The sequence below is a fragment of the Bubalus kerabau genome, chromosome 1 (genome assembly GCF_029407905.1).
Source record: "Bubalus kerabau isolate K-KA32 ecotype Philippines breed swamp buffalo chromosome 1, PCC_UOA_SB_1v2, whole genome shotgun sequence".
In the NCBI taxonomy this organism is placed as follows: Eukaryota; Metazoa; Chordata; class Mammalia; order Artiodactyla; family Bovidae; genus Bubalus; species Bubalus kerabau.
In genome coordinates this window covers 229,794,496-229,818,784 of record NC_073624.1, presented here as the reverse complement: position 1 = coordinate 229,818,784, position 24,289 = coordinate 229,794,496, and the positions used below count along the sequence as shown (strand labels likewise).

The 24,289-nt window shown below is 42.9% G+C and overlaps 1 protein-coding gene across 12 annotated transcripts in view; it reads right to left on the bottom strand.

Annotated features, from left to right (window-relative positions):
- Nucleotides 1-24,289, bottom strand: part of ARHGEF37 (Rho guanine nucleotide exchange factor 37) — a 57,026-nt gene that overhangs the window by 19,996 nt on the left and 12,741 nt on the right. For all 12 annotated transcript variants that reach the window (XR_008706223.1, XR_008706221.1, XR_008706224.1 and 9 more), the window contains exons 2-6: nucleotides 19,816-20,012; nucleotides 18,261-18,384; nucleotides 8,741-8,888; nucleotides 1,407-1,606; nucleotides 112-242 (exon numbers count right to left, since the gene is read on the bottom strand). Coding sequence is in view for 6 of the 12 variants with exons in the window: in XM_055558240.1 (XP_055414215.1) it covers nucleotides 112-242; nucleotides 1,407-1,606; nucleotides 8,741-8,888; nucleotides 18,261-18,384; nucleotides 19,816-20,001 (789 nt within the window). In the remaining 6 variants the exon portion in view is untranslated. The remainder of the gene's footprint in view (nucleotides 1-111; nucleotides 243-1,406; nucleotides 1,607-8,740; nucleotides 8,889-18,260; nucleotides 18,385-19,815; nucleotides 20,013-24,289) is intronic.

Sequence of the window (24,289 nt, the reverse complement as noted above, 5' to 3'; positions counted from 1 at the left end):
TGGCCTCAGTCTTCTCATCTCTGAAAGCAGTCTAAGACTCCACCTCACCACCGCACCATCTTGCCCCTTGGGATGGCTGGCATGCAACCCTTCCTCCAGTCCATTGCTCACCCTGGGAACAAGCCCCGCCTCCTGCTTCAGCAGCTGGCTCAGCCGGGTGGTCTTCTTAGAGAGGGTGTGAGTATTGATGCGAGCCAGTCGCTCCCGGAGGCTCAGCGGCTCCACCTTGGTGTACTTGGAGGCTGCACCAACAGAGGAAAAGGAAGGCACAGGAACCAGGGCTGACCCAAGAAAGTAAGAGACCCTGACATCCCAGCTGGGCACCTCTTAGGCCCTCTTCTCAAACGTCAGGGTCACACCCATTAGAATGGCAAATCTTCGAGGTAAAACACGGGGCTCAGAGTCCTCACTGACTGAAGAGGTTCATACCAGCTTGATTTCTTGCGCCTCAGCTTCCGCATCTGTAAATGAGGCCAACCACATCCCAGGATTGCTGGGAGATCACTTAAGATGATGGAAATGAAGCAAATGACTTAAGCTCTCATTTTACCCAACTGTGAAATGAGACTAACAGTGCCAACCTCAGGACTATCGTAAGGATCAAACAAAATAATAAGTGAAAAAAACAAGTCATAGCTACCCCTTAGTAAACATTAGCTAAATTATCGTTACTATACTGTCTTAGTTGTGTAAGTTTTTCCTCTACCTAGGACACTGTGACACTCTGCAGACCTTTCTGTTTTAGCAACTTGAGAGGCAACAATCTCCCCACTTTCTCCTCCTACCCTCATCCCTGATACATACACAGCTCTTTGCCTTCCAGTATTCATTTCTCCTTAGTATAGCAGCCATGTGGTTTGGATAAGAATGATTTCACTTTAGTTCAGGGAGTGGTTGCTGACTGTTATAAGCCAATTCACACGATCCCCACTCCTCTACCACAGTGACAGGTTCAAAGAAAGGCTTACAACCCAGGCATAAGCCAAACAGTTCATGGCATACCCCTAACCATGGCAACTGGTTCAGGGTGAGCATATGACTCAAATAAATCCTATTAGAATGAAGCTCCAGTTTAGTGTTTACAGCTAAGCAGAGAAAGGGTCCACGTTCTCCTGGAAGGTGTGGTGTTCAGACGTGAGTCTTAGGAGAGCAATAGCCACTTACTGTTATGAGGGAGGCCAGCTTGAAGAGGCAAGTGACACATAGTGAAGGTCAGAGACAAGAGAATTATAGGGAAATGACACCAGCTCCCAGACTAAATCCTACTTAAAGCCCACGTTACCTCTGGACTTGCAGGTTACATAAGTGACTGTCTTCCCTTTACTAGTGAAGCCAGTTTGAGGTGAGTTTTTTGCTAACTAGAAGCATTCTCACTAATATATCACCTAAATGCCCCAAGTCCTTACCCACTTCTTTGCGCCTCTTGTACTCATTGATGTTGGTGACCACATCCTGGAGGGCAGAAGTAGCCCTCTGAAGGACAGCGTAGGCACTGGCATCAGGGAGTGTGTTTTCCAGAATTTTCTGCAGCAGCAATGGGTATTTGGTAATCCTCTGCAGAGGAATTACCAGCAAGAAACTGAGGCCTGAAGGTCCCGCTTGCGGCCTGAGGGAGAAGGCTGGTGTTAAGTAGGTCAAGTCCACCCTTGGGGGCACCAAAGGGCCTGGGGTCTAGTCCCAGCTCTGCTATTTAACTCTCTGTGTGATCTCAGGCAAGTCGCCCTCCTTCGGGGGTCCTCAATTTCCTCATTGGGTGCTGCTAGTTCTCACTTTACCCTTTTCTGGACCTCGGTTCCCCATATGTACTAAATCCAAAGGTCAGTTCTCTGTCCTCAGCTTACTCGGTCTCTCAATAGCAGACACAGCAGACCATTCCCTCTTTCTCAAAACACTTTCTTCTTTTGGCCCCAGAGATGCCCTTTGTCCTGTTTCTCTTACTCCACAGGCCACTCTCCTGGCTTCTCTTCAATGCTGGAGTGCCCCGGGGCCTCCTCTCTCCACTCACTCTCTTCCTGAGCTCCTTTAGTCCTACGGCTTTAAACACATGGCAAACCCAGATCTCCACTTCTTACTTCTGCCCCAAGCTCCAGACTCACATGGTCAACTAGCCTACTTGAGATCTCTACTTGGGTATGTCTCAAGCACAACTCCATCTGCTGGACACGCACATGGTATTTCATTTTAAAAAATGGTCCTGCTGCTTCAAAAAAGAAGCTCTTTTAAAATCACAGGAACTTGGGAAATCCCTGGTGGTTTGATGGTTAGGATTCAGTGCTTCCACTGCTATAGGCCCAGGTTTAATCCCCAGTGGAAGAACTAAGATCTCACAAGCCTTGGGGCACAGCCCCCTCCAAACTTTTTTTTTAATCATAGGAATTTAATGTTTAGAGAGGCGTGTAAAGTATTTAAGGGTAAAGACTCATAGTATCTGTAATTTCCTTTAAATTACTCAGTATAAAATTAGATGCAGCAAACAGAAGGCATTTATACTTGCTCATTTCAGGTGATGGGTGTGTGTGTTCATACATTATTCTATTTTTCAATAGGGCTTGAAAATTTTAATTTGAAAAAGGAAAATACAAAACACAGGAACTAATAGTGTCAAGGTCCCTTCCAGATGTACCATTTGATGCATAAATGATTATTTCTAGCCCCTTTCCTGATGATGTCTAGAAGTTGCAGAAAGAGTGCCCACGTCAATGGCATCTGGGACAAGGCTCCAACAGTCTTTCTTTGATCATGACCAGCAGCCCTCAGACCCACCTTCTGAGAAACACATGAGGATTTCAAACATCAATGTGTAAGCATGCCTCCTCCACAAAGACTCACAAATACCTCTCTTGACTATTATCTGGCTCTCTACAGTACCTTTGCCTCTTGCTATTCTTCCTATGGAAAAAACCTCCAGACCAAATGTCCAGGAAAGATCAGCCATAAGGCCTGGAACAGACACAGCAGGTGGGAACTACCCTCTCCCTCCCATTAACTGCAGGAGGTTGGAAAGCAGGGGTTGAACTATCTGTCAGGATATGCCTGTGCTGACCATCTGCTCTCACCAAGGGTTTCCTAGTGCCTGGCTGACTGTGGGCAGGAGAGGTGGAAACAGTGGTCAGATATTTGCAAAACTCTGTCCTCTGGGCTTACTTTTCATGAGAAAAGGACAACTGTCTCATGGGGACAACTATTGCCTCACAAGTCAGAGATGACAGAGGGCAGGGAGCCTTCAAAGAGATGATTACATCTCTTCTCCACAACAAGAACTACAGAATTACAGCAACCTCTTTCTTTACAGCCTTTCTAAAGTAATTTGGAGAAAACTCTTTTTGTAGCCTATCAGATGGGCAATAAAAATTAAAAGACTTGGGACTTCCCTGGTAGTTTGGTGGTTAAGACTCTGTGTTCCCAATGCAGGGGGTATGGGTGCAATCCTGATTGAAGAACTAAGATCTCCCACACCACATGGTGTGGCCAAAAAAAAAAAAAATTTAAAGACTCACCCAGAGTTGGATGAATATGGGGAAACAGTCCTCTTACATTCTCTTGGTGAGAGTATCAGTTGGTGGCATCTTTTTAGAGAGTAATTTAGCAATTTGTGAAATATACAATTCCCTCAATCCTACTACAGAAATCTACCCATAAAAATATTAACTCAAGTGAGCATGGATAAAGGTAGAAGTTATTCAGCAATTCTGTGACAGTAAAATTTGGGAAACAACTCAAATATCCATCAACAGGGGATGAGCTGACTATAAGCTGCCCTGGAAAAGAACCCTATATAGCCATTAAAGAACATGGTTAAAAGAGAAAAAAAAAAGGAACATGGTAAAATAATTCATGGCTATGGTTAAGTGAAAAAACAAGCCCTAGAATCTAGAGTAGGAGTCCCTTAAAAATTCATTAATTCATTCATTCTTTCTATTTATCTATCCATCCATCCATCCATCCAACATCTAGATTTTCCCATGGAAAGTCTATTTCTTACCTGTCTGTAAATACACAGAATCAAATTTGGATGGACATGTTAACTACTAGGGGGAGGCATGGGAAACAGGAAACCAAGGGGGAATGGACTTATACTTTTTACTTTGTATAATCTGTGTATTGTTTGAAATTTCCTTTTTTCAATAAGTATGTTACTTTCATACTTAATCAAAAAATGCCAATAAAGGAAAACAGATTATGTGTCTTCTCCCAACACTCTGCCTAAGTTGTTGTGGAACTGCGGGTGCTTTGTGTTAGCCTGATCCACCTCTCCTCCCCACTGAAAGCTGTGCCATTAGACTGGTCTCCCTAAGGCAAAGCTTCCTGTGGCTGTAAGGACAAGCCTCTGATTCCACTGGCCGCCAGGAGGGAAGCGCTGCCTTAAGAGCTGCTGCTGCTGCTGCTGCTGCTGTTGCTAGGTCGCTTCAGTCATGTCCGACTCTGTGCGACCCCATAGACGGCAGCCCACCAGGCCCCCCCGTCCCTGGGATTCTCCAGGGAAGAACACTGGAGTGGGTTGCCATTTCCTTCTCCAATGCATGAAAGTGAAAAGTGAAAGGGAAGTCGCTCAGTCGTCTCCGACTCTTAGTGACCCCCATGGACTGCAGCCTACCAGGCTCCTCCATCCATGGGATTTTCCAGGCAAGAGTATTGGAGTGGGGTGCCATTGCCTTCTCCAGCCTTAAGAACTAGGATAAACTAAACACCTCACCAACTCACCCACCCAAATAAAAAGTGGGAGGTAGCATATATTTTGGAATCACAAAGATCTAATGAGATGGTGCCATTTATCGTCTCTGGATATCCAGCTGGTGTGATCCTAGTCAGCCAGGCTCCAGAAAGAGCCCCATGATCATCAGCACAGAAAGCCGGGATGACTGTTTCAGGAGGAAGGTGATTAATAGTTCTAGAGCAGCATGCATAGTAGGAGCCCCTTAAAATTCCTTCTATCCATCCACCCACCCACCATCCAATGTCTATACTTTCCCGTAGGAAGTCTATTTTCTGTCTTCCTGTAAATACACAGAGTAAAATTGGGATGACTGAAAGGATGTCATTCCTGCTGCAACATTAGACCAGAGGATTTCATTGAGGGCAATCTTAAAACCTGCAGGCTCTGGGGTGCTGCAGGCATTTAGTGGACAGGGTCCCAGGGAAGCAGAATATCCTGCAAGGACAGTCTCACATTATGGAGAATTGTTCTACGTTTCATACGCCCCTCTCAACATTCAGAGACTGAATGAATGCCTTGAAACAGGCTGCAGTTAGAAGAACTAAGATATTTTTGTGACACCTGGACTCCATCCAGTCACATATCTTCACACTGGGAATTACTATGATACTACCTTTTGTAAATACGACACAGGCCATCTGTAAGAACATCATTCCTCATTTTCTCTGCCTCCCAGTATGTAATATTATCCCTACTTCAATTATGTTGTTTCCTTCTTTCTCTTATCATACACAAGGAAGTCAAGTTTGTGTCATTCCAGGGTACACATATTCTCTGCTCTTTTGGTTTTCTGTACTTTGTGTACAGAATGGCTTCTGACTCTTTTTCTCTTATAAGCATGTGATTGCTAGTATAGCGGTGCCCAAGCATTTGCATACATTACATTATACATATTATATATTACATATGTAATACATATTACATTATTAGAAATTACCTTCCTTTTATTTCTCTTTTAATTATAGCTAAGCCATTATGTTTATTTTTTTCAATTATGTATATGGGCAGGAGAATTTTTTTCAGAATGTAACTCAGGATAATAAATTTGTTATAAAAAGGGAGCACTGGGACTGAAGGAGCAGAGAGCCACAGTGTGGTCTCAGGGAAGCATAATCCCTTCCTAACCAAGATACCTACCATAGCTATGGTCTTACTAGGGAATTACTGAGTATTACCTGCATGCAATGAGTCTACATCCCCATGAGCTGTTGCTTTTACTCCCACTCTACATGTAGGGAAACTAGGTTCTGAGACACTAAATGGCTCCTGCCAAGGTGAATAAAGAGCAGAGAGCTCGATTTGTTGCCAGGCTGCCTGGCGCCAAAGCCCATGAGAAATGTCTGGCCTAGTTGGGAAAGACCAGAGTGCAGAAGATGTGACAAAGAGCAGCCTCTGTGCCAACTAGGGCCCCCCACACAGTGCTTCTGACATGTCTGAACTAGATGCCAATATTTAACACTGCAGAGACTTACATCAAAGCTTCTGGTTTCTCTTGAAAGATCAGAGGATCTGGCCACAGTGGAATCATATTTCTACACAGCAACTGAGGTAGACGGTTTACAAAAAAAATGGCTGCAATTACTTTACTCTCTGTATCTATACCCTTTGAACATGATTTTGAAGCTTCTCCCACCAAGAAGTGGGGACTATTTTCCCACCTCCCGAGCCTGGCACAGCATGCCAGTTCTAAGCCAAGATCTCAAAAGGCAGAGCTGAGTCAGCTCGTGTGTCCCACGTTCATAGGAAAGTCCAGCCAACATCAGCAAAGCTGACCTATGGTTGATCACAGACATGTGAGGGAGTTCAGCCAGGACTAGAAAAATCATTTACTGAGTCCAGCTAAATTGCTAACATGCACAAATGTGACCTTGAGAAATATTTGCTTTAAACAAATTTTGGAGATGATTTATATTTTAAACCACTATATTTGGGGTGATATGCTATAGCAAAAGCTACTTGATGCAACAGTGATTAGCTGAGGCTGGGCTGCAGCTACACTCTATACAGGGACTGCTGGCTCTGATTTGCCACAGCCTCCATTACTCCCTTTTGTCTCACAGCTGGCGTCCCGCTTCCCTCATTTCTGTTACTTGCCTCACTCCTGTAGAAATTATTTAGTGACTCTTACAAAAGCCTAAGTTTGTAAGATCCATGAAGGGACCAAAGGAATCAAAGAAAACGAAAGTAGGCTTTTTTAAAGGCTGGGAGGGGCTAGGACATGGCTACTTCAAAAGAAGGCTTCAGGGGGCACAAGAGTTAAGGATAAGGGAGAGAAGGAAGAGAGATAGCAGGAGGATCCACATGAGATAACGCTAGCTTTAAAGACCAAAATCTACACTCTCTTGGTGTAAACAGGAAATGCCTAAGTAAGATGAAATAACAATAATAATCTCTGTTCCTCCTATACTATTCTGATTTCCAGAAGATGGCCTTCATCTATCTTCATTTGGTAAGCTTGGGGAAGATACAGCTTTTTTTTTTTGGACCATGCTGCATGGCATGCAGCACCTTAATTCTCCAACCAGGGATTGAACCTGTGCCCCTTGCATTGGGAACACGAAGTCTTAACCACCAGACCGCCAAGGAAGTCCTAAATAGAAGTCTTTTTAAATATATGATGATCCACTTTAATCATAAGAAGATAAATACAAAATGAAACATTACAGAGATGCCATTTTTCACCTATCTCAGTGGTAAATACTCTGAAGTTTCACAATGTACTCTGGTGGTGAGGCTGAGGGGAAACACCCTTATATTTGTTCATGGGAATATCAACTGGTATTACCTTTACAGTGAGAAATTTTGCAATATTATCAAAATTATTAACACATACTTCCTTTAATCTAGCAATTTCTCATCTGGAAATTTAACTTATAGATACTTTTATTTGCACTTCAATAAAATAATATATGTTTGTGAATAATCACATAGCATTATCTGTAATGCTACAAAGAATAGAAACAAACCAATATCCATCAATAGAGAGCAGTTAAATAAACTGTGGAACAACCACATGGTAGAAGAATACATAGCCATTCAAAGGGTCATACATATATGTATTGAATTGGAAAGGCCTCCAAGATATAACATAAGTGAAAAAAATTATAAACTTTTATAAGAAGATGGGAAAATAAGAGTATATATTTAGATTTACTTGTATAGGTATACAGGAACTCTACAAAGATCCATAAGGAATTTAAAAGTGGTTACCTTGACTTTGCAGGTAGTAGCAGCAATTGGATGGATGAAGGGACAGGGGAGATCTTTTGCTTTTACTGTTTAAATTCAGATGTTTTAAAGCTTTTAAACTGTGTTAAGCGTACCTGTTCAAAATTTTAATTTAAAAAATTTATTCTGTACATATCTCTACCCCGAGCTCCCACTCACTGGTGCCAGCTCTGGGCTGTGAGGCCCCCCAAGGCAGTTCTGATCCTTTTCTGTGGGCCAGGACTCCAGCCATCTGTAGAGAGGTCTCCTCAGGTGGTGCAAGCCTGCTTCCTGCCACTGCTGCTTACAGCACATGGTTCCCACCATCTCACTGCCCTCCCTATGATGGGCACAGTGCTGTTCACCAAATGTTTCTGCTTTTCCACCTCTGAACACATGGCTGGAAGGCATGCCCTCCTGGTACTGGATGAAGTCAGGTGATTAGTTCTGGACTCCGAATTATGAGAAGCAATGGATATTACTTCTGGCCTGGAACATTTAGTAACCAGTGTGAGACCCTCCAGAGTTCTTTGTTCCTTGCCAAGTCACTGGCCATGTTCTAGACAGTGGCTGGTGTCAGCTTGAGTTCCAGAGTGAGCATGACACTGGGAAGAGCTCCAAGTTAACCCACACTGGAGCATAAGGAAGGTGGAAACCTCATTGGTTGAAACCACTGAAAGAGTTGGGGGTTGTTTGTCTCTGCAGCATAGCCCAGCCCGGCCTGACTAGGACACTCCTGAAACAGTGTGAGCAGCCCCAAGCTAGGGTGAGACTTTAACAGCCCCTGACCTCGGCATCCGTAGGGATCATTCTACTCACAGCACTGCCTCAATGATGCCCTGGATCTCCCGCTGCAGCTCTGGCTCCTTCCGGAAGGTCTCTACCAGCAGCAAGGCCTGTTCGTAGCTGGCACAGTACACCTTATAGACTTGCTCCAACTCCTCTTGGAATTCCAGGAATGCGTTACCTGACAGTGAAAAGGCAACAAGTTCTCAAAAGCGTTTCTGCATGTCCTCTTGCTTAGAACAGGGAGGCCGTGAGTGACACAGCTAAGCGCTTTAGCTCTGACGTAAGACTGCCCGGCTTAACCAGCACTGTAACCTTGGGCAAGTCACCTCATCTTCCTCAGCTCCCACTTTTTCATGTCACTTTCAAAAGGCTGCTGTAGGATTAAGTGACACAATGATGTCATGTGTGTGCTTAATAAACAGTATCTAAACCCTGTTTACAAAGACACCCTACAGCACAGCATGGATAGTCAAAATGTGGGCTTTGGAGTCAGAGAGAAGTAAGGCCAGATCTCCAGCCAACCCTTTCCCAGTAGCATAGTCTAGGGTGAGTATCTTATCCCTCTGACCCTCCATATTTTCATCTATAGATGGGAATATAAATAGTACTCACCTCCAAGTGTTCACTGGGATGATTAATTTTAAAAATGCACATAAAGCACCTGACACAAACCTCATTTTCCCAAAACTTACCAACTACTTATGTACTGACTGTGTATGAGGCACTCTTCTAAGTTCTTTGAATGAAATAATGACCCTGCCTCATGGGGCTGATATTCTCAGGGGGAAGACAGACAATAAATAAATATATTTATTTATATATTACATATGCAAGATGATCCAACCAATCCATCCTAAAGGAGATCAGTCCTGGGTGTTCACTGGAAGGACTGATGTTGAAGCTGAAACTCCAATACTTGGTGGCCACCTGATGCGAAGAGAGGACTCATTTGAAAAGACCCTGATGCTGGGAAAGACTGAGGGCAGGAGGAGAAGAGGACGACAGAGGATGAGATGGTTGGATGGCATCACCGACTCAATGGACATGAGTTTGGGTAAACTCCGGGAGTTGGTGATGGACAGGGAGGCCTGGCGTGCTGCGTTTCATGGGGTCACAAAGAGCCGCACACGACTGAGCGACTGAACTGAACTGAACTGATGCCAGGTAGTGATAAGTACCACAGATTTAAACAAAGCCAGATAAAGAGTTAGAGGTGTCACTGTGGTCAGGAATCTGCCTGCCAATGCAGGAGACACAAGAGACGTGGGTTCGATCCCTGGGTTGGGAAGATCCCTTGGAGTAGGAAATGGCAATCCACTCCAGTTTATTCTTGCCTGGAAAATTCCATGGGATAGAGGAAACTGGCAGGCTACAGTCCACGGGGTCGCAAAGAGTCAGACATGACTGAGCAACTAAGCACATACATACAGATCTATTTAGGAAAGACCTCCATAAAGATGTGGATGTTTATCGCAGTCCAAAAGAATCCATCCCTGGGAAAGTCTGAGGGAAGAGCAGTGCCAGGTTTAGGGAAGGACAAATACAAAGGCCTTAAGGCAAGTGAATGCCTGACATGCAGGTGACACAGAAGGCAGGTGTGGCTGGAACACAGTGAGCAAGGGCACAAAGTAGAGAAAATAAACAGGAAACTGAAGCCAGATTATGTACGGCCTTGAAGTAAGTAAATACGGTGTAGTAAGGTGTTCAGGCTTTATTCTAATGGTGGCAAGAAGCAACTAGAAGGTTTTGAGCAGGGGCGAGAATGATCTAGTTTTTGTTTTAAAAGGATCACGCCCATGCTCAATTTCAATAGCACTTACACTAAAGTTAATAACAATACAAGAAAGACCAGCAATCCCCTGCACACAAATGACACGCCAAGTTGTGACATTCTATATTTTAAAAAAAACAGAAACTTATGAGATTAGTTACTTACTGGGGAGACAGAATGGGATGGAAAGAACAGGGAATGGGGTAGGACAGTAGGGATGAGAGGGGAACAGTGCTTTACTAAATATACCTTCTTATATAGCTCTGATCTTGGAACCATGGTAATATTTTACATACTCCCAAAATAAATATACAGCTAAGACCAACCAGGATGTGGAAGGAACCCCAAATAGAATACAAACAATAAGGAATGAACCTAATTCTATTACAAATGAATAACATAACCACACTGAAGGGTGTATGAAAAAATTAACATAAGTATTTTTCACAAAAGTACAGGCTAGTAATTTTTATTAAAATATAACATAACCAAAAAAAAAAAAATACTCTAAGTGACTACTAACTTTGAACAAATAAGTAAATACACTGTAGATAATGGCAACCATTTCACCTTTCACAGAAAGATGCTGCAAATAAGAAAAGAGGAAAGATTAGAATGAACCCTGAGATACTGGACTGGAATTAGAGGTATTAGTAGGAACTCATGGTTTTATGTATTTTAAATATATAAATATAGACGGGCTTCCTTGGTGGCTCAGTGGTAAAGAATCCAACTGCCATTGCCGGAGATGTGGGTTTGATCCCTGAGTTGGGAAGATCCCCTGGAGAAGGAAATGGCAACACACTCCAGTGTTCTTGCCTGGGAAATCCCATGGACAGAGGAGCCTGGCGGGCTATAGTCTATGGAGTCGCAAAAAGTTGGACATGACTTAGTAACTAAACAACAATATAGATGGACAGATATAGAAAGAAATGTAGATATGTGTACATGCGTGTGTTGGTATATATACACGTATTTCCTAAATATCAGCTAAGAGGGCCTAGAAGCAATGACACCCCAGGAGCAATGAGCACACCAAAGGTAGGAACCAGGTTTCCCAGGAGAAAAGCTGATCGCAAGGATAGGGCAGGGAAAATACAAGATGAGCTGAGAACACCTTGTGGTGTCAGAAAGCAAGAAAGTACTCACACATTGTTAGAGACACATTGAAAGGACACAGGTGTCAACTGGAAAGAGCTCCCCATGGCCAAAGCTGGTAAAATTTGAGCAAGAAAATGAATAATAATAGTACTGGGTTCTGACTCATGGAATAAAGCAAATATCCATGAGTTTATACTTATATAAAAGTTGAATAAAGAAACGAATGGGTACAGCACAGGGAATAGAGCCAATATTTTATAACTATAAAAAATCTATAACTGTAACCTTTAAAAATTATGAACCAGTGCCACAACTACTGAAGCCCACAGGCCTAGAGCCCATGCTGCACAACAAGAGAAACCACCGCAAAGAGAAGCCTGAGCATAACTAGACAGTAGCCACCAATCACCTCAACTGGAGAAGGCCCGTGTAAAGCAATGATGACCAAACACAGCCATAAATACAATAAATAAATAATAAAAACTGTGAATCACTATGTTGTACAATTAAAACATATAACACTATAAATCAACTATACCTAAAAATTTGAAAACTAAAAATAACTTTTAAAAAATGAATGGAAGGGACATTTCTTGCTTATAGAATAAGAATTAATAAATGTAGGTGGAAAGGGGGATTGGGGGCAGGCCAAAGCCTTTGACTGTGTGGATCACAATAAACTGAGGAAAATTCTGAAAGAGATGGGAATACCAGACCACCTGACCTGCCTCTTGAGAAACCTATATGCAGGTCAGGAAGCAACAGTCAGAACTGGACATGGAACAACAGACTGGTTCCAAATAGGAAAAGGAGTACGTCAAGGCTGTATATCGTCACCCTGCTTATTTAACTTCTATGCAGAGTACATCATGAGAAACGCTGGGCTGGAAGAAGCACAAGCTGGAATAAGATTGCCAGGAGAAATATCAATAACCTCAGATATGCAGATGACACCACCCTTATGGCAGAAAGTGAAGAGGAACTAAAAAGCCTCTTGATGAAAGTGAAAGTGGAGAGTGACAAAGTTGGCTTAAAGCTCAACATTCAGAAAATGAAGATCATGGCATCTGGTCCCATCACTTCATGGGAAATAGATGGGGAAACAGTGTCAGACTTTATTTTTTGGGCTCCAAAATCACTGCAGATGGTGACTGCAGCCATGGCATTAAAAGACGCTTACTCCTTGGAAGCAAAGTTATGACCAACCTAGATAGCATATTCAAAAGCAGAGACATTACTTTGCCAACAAAGGTCCGTCTAGTTGAGGCTATGGTTTTTCCAGTAGTCATGTATGGATGTGAGAGTTGGACTGTGAAGAAAGCTGAGTGCCGAAGAATTGATGCTTTTGAACTATGGTGTTGGAGAAGACTCTTGAGGGTCCCTTGGGCTGCAAGGAGATCCAACCAGTCCATTCTAAAGGAGATCAGTCCTGGGTGCTCTTGGAAGGAATGATGCTAAAGCTGAAACTCCAGTACTTTGGCCACCTCATGCAAAGAGTTGACTCATTGGAAAAGACTCTGATACTGGGAGGGATTGGGGGCAGGAGGAGAAGGGGACGACAGAGGTTGAGATGGCTGGATGGCATCACCGACTCGATGGACATGAGTTTGAGTGAACTCCAGGAGTTGGTGATGGACAGGGAGGCCTGGCATGCTGCAATTCATGGGGTCGCAAAGAACCGGACACGACTGAGCGACTGGACTGAACTGAACTGAACTGAAAACGGTTAAAGTGGGTCAACTGCTTGGTGTCAAATAAAAACTAAATTTTCAGTTGTGGGCACACTGTAGTATATATAAAATCAAATGAAATGTTGTATACATGAAACTATTAATATATATTAAGAATATTATAAATCAATTTTAATGCCATCAATCAAGCAATATATGTAGAATAAAAATAGAGTCCTAACCACTGGGAATTCCCTCTACTTAATTTTTCTGTAAATCTGAAAGTGCTGAAAAAAAATGTCTATTAGAGCTATACTATGTTGAGACTAAATCAGGAGTAAAACATGGAAAGAGGAATAGCTATTAAAAGGCTACTACAGGACTTCCCTGATGGTCCAGTGGATAAGAATCCTCCTTGCAATTCGGGGGACACTGGTTTGATCCCTAGTCTGAGAAGATCCCACATGTCTTGGGGCAACTAAGCCCATGAGCTGCAACAACTGAAGCCCATGTGCCCTAGAGCCTGTGCTCTACAACTGAAGCCACACAAGGAGAAGCCTGTGCACAACAACTAGAGAATAGGCCCCACTCTCTACAATTAGAGAAAGCCCATGCAGCAACAAAGACTCAGCAGAGCCAATAATAAATAAATAAATGTTTTTTTAAAAAAGCAAGACTATTTGGATAGTGGTGAGGGTGAAGAGAAACGTATTAGTCACAAAAGGGCAAGTAAGCCACAGACCACAGGAAGCCCAGCTAAGCCTAAAGCCTGCTGATGCTATGTGTTGTACCTGTGAAATGTACCCGGCCCCCCTTGAGACAGGGAGTAACTGGACTAGCATGGTCCAGCTCTCAGCAAAGGCTCCCACAGCGAGACTACCACCCCAGGATGCATAACCCCTCCCCAGTGCTGCTCAAGACAATCCTCAGAAAGAACTCCCTCGGGAGAAGCCCCCAGAACAAGGGAGAACGTGACCAGGAAAGACTACCCAAAACTGCAGTTAGGCAGAATGCATAGGATAGGGAGATCAGCTAGCTGCAGAGATGACCTCACTTGGAGATAGCTTGGGCGTAGCCCTGAAACCTGGGGCAGTTCCCACATTCTTCTCTACTTAGGTTCTTCTGCAGGAATGTGACTTTTGCCAAAGAAACTGCATCACATCAGCATGGCCAGGGGCAGGGGTATTTCCGTAACTGAAGGTGGAGAAAAGCAAACTTCCCTAGAGCACAGAGCAGAGCTGTCCAACAGGCAGGAATGCAGGGGCACCAAAGACTTATTTCTTCTCCTCTTGTCCTCCTTAGTCACAGATTGGAAAGAAGTTACAGCAGCTAAGAGTTACTCTCAAAAGGCCACTCTACCTCTGGCTGGAGAAATGAGAAAGGGAGGCAGGATGTTGTCTGAAGGAGCTACTCAAATCATGACTCTGCCTGGTTAAGCTGTTTGACCTTAGGAAAGTTACTTAACCTTTCTGAGTCTTGAGATCCCACATACCTCAACTAAGAGTTCACATGCTGCAACTAAAATCCAGTGCAAATAAAATGGGGATGATAATGTTTTTGTTCAGTCACTAAGTTGTGCCCGATTCTTTGGGACCCCATGGACCCTCTGTTGGGTATACCTGGATCCTCTGTTGTCCACTAGTAATAATAATCAATAAGTAACAAGGTCATGAGAATAAAAAAGGCTATTTCATGTTCAGTTCAGTTGCTCAGTCGTGTCCGACTCTTTGCAATCCCATGCACTGCAGCACACCAGGCTTCCCTGTCCATCACCAACTCCTAAAGCTTACTCAACTGATGTCCATCAAGTCGGAGATGCCATCCAACCATCTCATACTCTGTCGTCCCCTTCTCCTCCCACCTTCAATCTTTCCCAGAAGTAGGGTCTTTTCAAATGATTCAGTTCTTTGCATCAGATGGCCAAAGTACTGGAGTTTCAGCTTCAGCATCAGTCCTTCCAGTGAATATTCAGGACTGATTTAGGTACCCATAGTCATGACTGGCACCAAAATGGGTACTATTTTCATACAGATGGCATGAAACTGAGGCTCAGAGACATGAACGAGATGTGAGTGACAGAACCTTGCAAGTCAATTCCAAAGCCCCTGCTCTAAACCACTTGACCTATAAGCCACGAGCCATATATGACTCCTGGGAACTTGAAATACGGAGAATCCCAATTAAGATGTGCTGTCAGTGTAAATGACACTGGATTGCAAAGACTTTGTACAAAAAAAAGTAGAATGTACCATGAATAAGTTTTACACTAATTACATGTTGAAATATTATTTTGATATATTGGGTTAAATGAGATATATTAAAATTCATTTCACTGCTTTAGTTTTTTTAATGGAGCTACTCAAAAGTCTTAAATTCATGGCTCACACTGCATTTCTTTTAGATAAGACTGAACTAGAACACGGTGCCTTCCAGTGACAGGAGCCCGTGGGGGAACTCCACTGGGAGCTGTATTTGAAAGCATTCGTAAGAACATGGAACCTGACTCATTTGGGAGGTTCATGCCTGATGTCCAAAAATCTTTTAAAATGCTGTGGTATGGAACTGGGATAAGGGCCTCCCTTGCATAGCAGGGCCTGAGGGCTGAGAGAGGAATAGGAAGAGCTGGTAGAAACCAGCTCAGCCATGATCAAGCACAAAGTTGCACCTAGGAAAACAAAAGCCCGTGTGGATTCTTTGTATCTCTTTTTGGCTAACCATAAGGGGCAGAGGATGAGAAGGCTATTTTCTGTACACTTGGTAAAGGCCAGGGGACAGGCTTGACAAAATGCGGGGGAGGTGGGGGGGGGTAGGCAGGATGACACATAAAATGCTCAGTTAAATTTGAACTTCAGATAAATAATGAAAGTTTTAATATAAGTATGTCCCAAGTATTCCATGGGATAAACTTAGTATAATTCAGTAAACTTAGTATAATTTTCATTGTTAATGTGAAATTCAAATGTAATTGGGCATCCTGTATTTTATGTGGCGAATCTATCAGGGAAACAGGGAAGCCAGGGAATGGAGATGTCACCAGGCTTGGACAAAGTAGCATCTTAACTTTTTACAGGTTCAGCTGGAAGGCAGAGATGAACAGGTAAGGACCCTTAACAAGGAATAGTTGAATCTCAAACCCATACCAACAGAAGATGCTGACCTCAGAGTCCCCAGATCCCTGGAGCATCTTCAACCTGAGGCTGTAACAATTTCTACTCAAGGGACTTCCCTGGTGGTCCAGCGGCTAAGACTCTGCACTCCCAGTGCAGGGGTCCTGGGTTTGATCTCTGGTCAGGGAACGAGATCCCACATACCTCAACTAAGAGTTCACATGCTGCAACTAAAATCCAGTACAAATAAAATGTAATAAAAAATCTCACTCAAATAAGTGGTTATCATTAACAGAAATATAGATAAAGTGATAAAAGATAAAAATATTACCTGCTGCTGCTGCTGCTAAGTCACTTCAGTCGTGTCCGACTCTGTATGACCCCATGGATGGCAGCCCACCAGGCTCCCCCGTCCCTGGGATTCTCCAGGCAAGAACACTGGAGTGGGTTGCCATTTCCTTCTCCAATGCATGAAAGTGAAAAGTGAAAGTGAAGTCACTCAGTCGTGTCTGACTCTTAGCAACCCCACGGACTGCAGCCCACCAGGCTCCTCAGTCCATGGGATTTTGCAGGCAAATATTACCTAGATACTACTAAAAAATCTCGTTCCTTAATTTTGTATTACTCTATCATTTAAAAAAAATAGTCGGGCTTTCCTGGTGGCTCAGTGATAAAGAATTCACCTGTCAATGTTGGAGACATGGATTCAATCTCTGGTCTGGGAAGATCCCACAGGCCATGGAGTACTACGCCTGTGCATCACAACTCCTGAGCCTGCACCCTTCTACCTTTCTGAGCCCATCCACCTCTGTCCTCTGACCCCACCTGAAAACCTCTGACCATAGAAGTTTCATCAAGTAGCTCCAGAACAGGAGACGGGAAGGGACTGCAGAAGTTTGAGGTTTACACCTACTCATTCCTCCTCCTTTATGTCTGGTCATCCTAACTATTTCAGAATCAGGAGTCCACCTCCATCTCTCACCTAGGTGAAGGTAAAACCACCAGCTGATCTCATTACTTCCATTCTTGCCACTCTTTCACAATCCACTGTACACAATTACCAAAAGGATCTTTGAAAAAGAAATCTGACCATATCACTCCCCTGCTCAAAATTGTCCAGTGAGGTCTCATCACACTTAGGAGAAAATCCACACTCCTAGAAGGCCTTGCAGGATCTGGTCCTTCTCTGCCTTTTCTATTCTATCTCCTACACTCTCCCCTCATTCATTGCCCTGGAGCCTCACCAGCCTTGTCCATCAAATATCCCAGGCTCACCTCTGCCAAAGGATAGGCCTCCGCATACCTATTTTCTCTACTCTTTGTCCAGATCATCTCATAGCTGGCTCCTCCTTAACAGGTCTCAGTTCAAATGTCCTCTCCTCAGGAGGCCTTCTCTTTTCTCAAAAGTTACCATATTTGTTATTCTTTAAATTACAAATTACTACTTCAAATTCTCCTGTTTATCTGTGTATCTTCTGTCTCTCTCACTCACTAACCCAAAAGAACAGACGATCAGACCCTCTGGCTGACTGGACCTTTCTGTTACCTCAGCACACAGCACAGTGAATGGCACACTGCAGGTGATCACTAAGCACCTACTGAGTGAACGACTGTGAAAAACCCTGGGATAGAGTCTCAGCCACACCACTAACTAATTATGTGTCTATCAGTATGTCCTCTCTGTCTTGAGGCCTCAGTCTCTTCATCTATAGTGATGGGGTTGGGCTGGATATCATCTCAGGGTCCTGCCAGCTCTGACATGCTGTATTTCAGGGACTCCCCAAACAGCCTCTCATTGAGCTGCATCTCCCTGGAATGCTGGGGAAAGTACAGCAATGACCATATGCCTAGAACAATTCCACGGGAATCTCAGGCTGCCAACTGCCTGGTTTTTTGCTCACCGATTAGCTGTACTTGTTCTTCTTCCCTGGAGGCTGTCTCCTGCAGATCATGAAGCAGTCTGCTGTTCACCTTGATGATGTCATCGATGTTTGAGAACAGGACATCCAGATCTCCCTGTGGCAGCTAAAAGGAACAAAGACTCTGTGGAAGGCTGCTCAGGAGTTCGGTAAGAGTGATTTTTTGGTAGGTTTCGGACAGTAGTCCAGAATAGTCACGCCATCGGGGTTCCATCTCTCTTGGGAAGACTGTTCCAGAGGAATGTTTGAAAGGACTTTGAAATTTTATAAGTTAGGTATTTTTATTACTCTAAGAGAAGAGAGGAAGAGATGGAGCACTCACCATGAAAGGAAAGCTGAACTGCGTTATCCTAGGTCTGCTGCCAACTATAATTTTTCTTCTCTCATTTCCCCATCTGCCATGTAAGTGTGGGAAGTTGGACTTCTTTCCAGCTCTGACACACTTGGCACCTACCACTATTACCTTTAGATACATTCTGAACTCCAGCCCCTATGAGCTAAACTGCACCACTGTTAAAAGGATGCAGGATATCTACATATGTTGACTGTGCTCAGTTGCTTCAGTCGTGTCCAACTCTTTGCAACTCTATGGACTGTATCCCACCAGGCTCCTTTGTCCATAGGATTTTTTAGACAGGAATACTGGAGTGGGTTGCTATACCCTCCTCCAGGGGATCTTCCTAATCCAGGGATTGAACCCACATCTCCTGTGTCTCCTGCACTGCAGGCAGATTCTTTACTGCTGAGCTGCCAGGGAAGCCCTATATAGGATATATATAAAGATAGAAGCCCTGGATGCACAATCAAGTGGGAGAAGCTAACTGTAGAAAAATATCTACAGTATGCTTTATTTTTGCTAAAATAAGTAATGATCTATATTTGTTTGTTTAATGCCTCCAGAGGAAAAATCCCAATTTCTGGAGGGTAAAATAAGGGAGGGTTTTCATCTACATTATCTGCTTATTTCATTTATTCAATAAATAGTAATTGGAGTCCATTATTTATATGTCAAGAACTGGAATACACTGAACTATTAATAAACAGCCTTTCCCCTTATGGACCTTACATGCTAGGGGATGGTTGAAATTTTAGAAAGAGAGCCTATGTTATTTCTGAAACTGGGATGAAAAAGATGTAAAAAATGAATACTAAACTAGAAACCCATGTAATGATAACTTTTTCATGTTACCACCCTCTAAATGAGACAATTACAAATAGGTCACCTAAAACAATCTGTTCTAAACTAAATAAAGGGCTATCTTATCCATTAGCTCATTTAATTCTCTGAGGTGATTCTTCTCTGCCCATTTAGCAGAAGAATATACTAAGACTGAGCAACTAACACTTTTTATACTAAGGCTCCAAGGTGTCAAAAACCTTGCTGAAGGTTGCAGGGCCAGTAGTAGAAGTACCACGACTTCACATTCACCACTTTCCCCTTCATCAAGCCTGCCCCAGGAACAGATGTGAGGTCTCAGAAGCCGGGACCCATGTCTGCCTCTATAAAGACAAGCTGAGTGTGGCCCCACCCAGGTACCTGCTGCAGGCGGCTCCTAATGTCAGAGGCACAGAGCTGGAGCACGTTCAAGTAGGAGACCTCAGTGTCAATGAGTTCCCTGACAGCCAGCCTCTGCTGGACCAAGGATTTGTCCTCAGAGAGTCGATCATCCCCATCTGGAGCACCAGTTCTAGAGGACAGCGCATCGTCCCCATGATTCGTCATGTCAGCAGGTTCTGGAAAGACAGACACATCCAGATTCACTTCTGGGAGCTCTACTGGAACATGCTGCCTTTAGTCCAGAGACAACTATTCACCAAGTGGCCTAAAAACATCTTTAGCTGCCTACAGAGTCGATGAACTATTTATTAGTATTTGAACAAATCTTAAAAGGTAGAACGCAGCTCAGATAATTGTTGACATTTTAAATTCATTTCCCAGGATTAAGACAATGTGCTTGCTTGGCTTTTTCTTCCTTTTTTGCCCCCCCACCCCCCCGCCCCCCGCAGCTCTCAACCCAGATTTCTTTATCTGGTTCACTGACTCTCTCTCACCCTCCTTCTCCCAACTGTTCCCTCCTTTTCACCTGCCACTACCCCATTCAGACCACACTACCTATCACCTTGACTATTTCCACAGCCTCCAGAATCATTTTTTCAAATCCAAACCCCTCTCCCACCTGCTGCCACCCACACCCATTCATCTTATATATGCTCCCAGTGTAAACTTCCTGAAACAAACCTTGTGATCTGGTATCCTCTGCCTCTGGCCTCATTTTTCCTCTTCGCTGACACTCCAGTGAAAGAAAGTCACGTGCTTTTCTCCATTCCTGCATAGTCATTTCCTGCCTCTGTGCTTTTGCACCTGCTGTGACCCCTCCCATGCCTCTAGGCTCTGACATTCATCTCTAAGGCCTTTCCTGATCCTCCCAGCCAGATGTTCTTTTCTCTTCCATCTCTAATTTTAAAAAGTACAAATGGCAATACTATGGACAAGAAAAATCTCCCTACTACAAAACACCTAGAAATGCAAGATCAGCTATAACAAACTTCCTTTTCACTGGATGGCAAGTATTGCAAGAAAGTAAAGGAAATCAGCAGGGATCCCCAACCAGAGGGAATGGAAATCCAGAGCAGGAACAGCTAAGCTGATGCAGCAGTAGCCCAAGTGGACAGGGTGGGCAAAGAAGAGAGCACTGCCCAGCTCAGTGATTCAGAGACTTGGGCATTAGTGCCCAGGGAGAATCAGGAAACAAGCTCCTTTCCTCATGCACGCTAGAGAAATGGGGGAGTAGAAAAGAAATGCCCCTCTACCTACACAGAAAATGACAAAGATGTTTCTTCATCTTGACTTGGGTCCTGAGTAAAGGAAAAGTTCTTTCTGAAAACTCATAACAGGCCTGCTTTCACTGGATCGCAGGTTCAAATGTATACTACACATGTGTTCCAAGGAACTCAATGCTGAGAAATATGCCACAACAAAAAAGAAGTCCTGGACTAATGCTAGTATTAATACCCACAGAAAAACTAAAATGTCTCCAGGAGGGCACATTCTTAATCTAGGCCACATGGTACTCCAAGAGATAACCCTGTCCTGAAGATGAGCTTAAAATCCAAAATTACAAGAACTCCAATGTAAGTGAGCATCATCAGAGACAGCAAGAGCAGGATTAGATCCCCAGAACATCAGACAATCAAACTGTCAGAAACTATAAAATAAGCGGGAAAAGAAAAGACACACAAAAAATAAAGACCTGTACAATTTTTTAAAGCACCAAGCAGAACTTACAGATGTTAAAAATTTAGTCTTCGAAATTAAAAACTAAATGGACACTTTAAATATTTAGGCAAGAGAAATAGGAAAGGAGCAGATAGTTATGAAGAAATTATCCAGACTGCTAAAAAGAAAGTGAAAATCATGCAAAATATGAAAGAGAATTAAGGGATCTGGATACTGAAATAAGGTCATGTACCAACTCTGTGTCCCAGGGGACAAGAATAAAGAGAGTGAGAAGAGGCAATATATAAAGAGATGAGACTAATGATTGTCCAGAATTTATAAAAGATATTATTGGTTAGATATAGGAAGTACAAGTCCCAAGCAGGATAAGTTTTTTTTTTTTTTTAAATCAAATCTAAACACACTAGGAGGAAATTTCAGAATCCTGGAGGCCTGGAGAATCTACCTTATAGTTTCCTTGTCAGGAAACTATGTTCTACCAAAATAAAGAAATAAATCACACAAAAAAAGACATGAGATACAGGAAACTGGTAACCTAATATGTGAGAGAGGCCAAGGAAATTCCCAAGATAGATAAAAAGAAATCCTAAGTTTGACTGTTGGTGACAGACAGCAAAGAGTCTGGGCTAGATACTAGAATGTCTTGAGGACAAATTTACTGAAACAGCAGAGAATATGGTCCTTATTTAGGCAATTACACAGACAATACATGGTGAAACTAAGAAATAAACCAACAAACAAAAAAATTATTATAACAAGATTGTGCAGAAAAGATAAAAGTAATTATGCGTCACTACCTGATTCAACTATAAATAGAATCTACACAGGTAATAATGCAAGTGATCTAATTCATATTATGTACTGAGAGGACAAGGCGTTGGAGAAGGAGTCAAAAAGAGCTAAAGCCTAATCCTCCATATTGAAAATCAAAGAACAATGCCTAAATTGTACTGCTCAAGAAGGAACAGTACATGTGTGCAATCAGCTAAAATCAACAGAAGGAACTGCCTGGTAGTGCCTGGAGAAGGCAAGAGAAGAGGACAGGGTGTTTTTTATAACAAACACTGTACATCAGAATTACCTGTTTTTCCTTCTCATCACAAATGTACAACTATCCATCTCTTTAAATTATATGCTTTTATAGCTTTGAAGAGGTTTCCCAGGTGATGCTAGTGGAAAGGAATCCGCCTGCCAATGCAGGAGTCAAAAGTGATGTGGGTTAGATCACTGGGTTTGGAAGAGCCGCTATAGTAGGAAATGACATCCAACTCCAGTATTCTTGCTGGAAAATTCCATGGGCAGAGGAGCCTGGCGGGCTACAATCCATGGGACTGCAAAGAGTTGGACACAACTGAGCACGCACCCACGCACGCACACACACACACACACACATACTGCTGTGAAGTGAACTAAAAATTAAATAATGAAGGACAGAAGTGGTACGCACCTAACAGAAGAAGGAAAGTTATGACCAACCTAGACAGCATATTAAAAAGCAGAGACATTACTTTGCCCACAAAGGTCCGTCTAGTCAAAGCTATGGTTTTTCCAGTAATCATGTATGGATATGAGAGTTGGATTATAAAGAAAGCTGAGTGCTGAAGAATTGATGCTTTTGAACTGTAGTGTTAGAGAAGACTCGAGAGTCTCTTGGACTGCAAAGATTCAACCAGTCAATCCTAAAGGAAATCAGCCCTGAATATTCATTGGAAGGACTGATGCTGAAGCTGAAACTCCAATACTTTAGCCACCTGATGCGAAGAACCGACTCACTGGAAAAGACCCTAACGGTGGGAAAGATTGAAGGCAGGAGGAGAATGGGATGACAGAGGATGAGAGAGTTGTTGGATGGCATCTCCAACTTGATGGACAGGAGTTTGAGTAAGCTCTGGGAGTTGGTCATAGACAGGGAAGCCTGGCATGCTGCAGTCCATGGGGTCGCAAAGAGTCGGACACGACTGAGCAACTGAACTGAACTAAACTGAACAATTAAATGTAAGAAAAAGTGAGAATTTCTCAATTTTGCTGGAGATCAATATTCCAAAATAAATTATATTCCTGTGCAAATCAACAACAATTTTCAAGAGTTCATTTAAGGAAAAATAGCAGCATAAGAATAAAAAGATTCAATAACAACATGTTATTTATTCCTTCCGAAACATCTTAATTTAACAAAAGATGGGGAATTCCCTGGTGTTCTAGTGCTTAGGATTCCAGGTTTTCACTGACATGGCCTGAATTCAGTCCTCGGTCGGAGAACTGAGATCTCACAAGCCACACATACAATTAAAAATAATAATAATAGGTGTACAAAATCTTTATGGAGAAAATGATAAAGCTTCATCTAAATATATTTAAGAACTAACTAGGAATTCCCTGGGGGTTCAGCAGCTAGGACTCTGAGCTTCCACTGCTGAGGGCCCAGGTTCAATCCTTGGTTAGGGAACTAAGATCCCACAAGCCATGCAGTGCAGCCAAAAACAAAATGAAGCAAACAGAAACATAATGAGATACCATTCTATGTCGAAGAGATCAGCAAAATATGAAAATAAAATGTTGGTGACTCTGTATGAATGGGAAATCTCATATACTGATATGATGATATAAACTGTTGCAACCACCCTAAAGAGCAACTTGGCAATATTTAGAAAAGTTGAAAATTCACACACTATCAGGCCAAGGAGTGCTACTCCTGGATATACCCCCACCTCTGAGAAACTTCTCCATATACACACAAGAAATATAGATGGGAATGTTCACTGCAGTACTGATG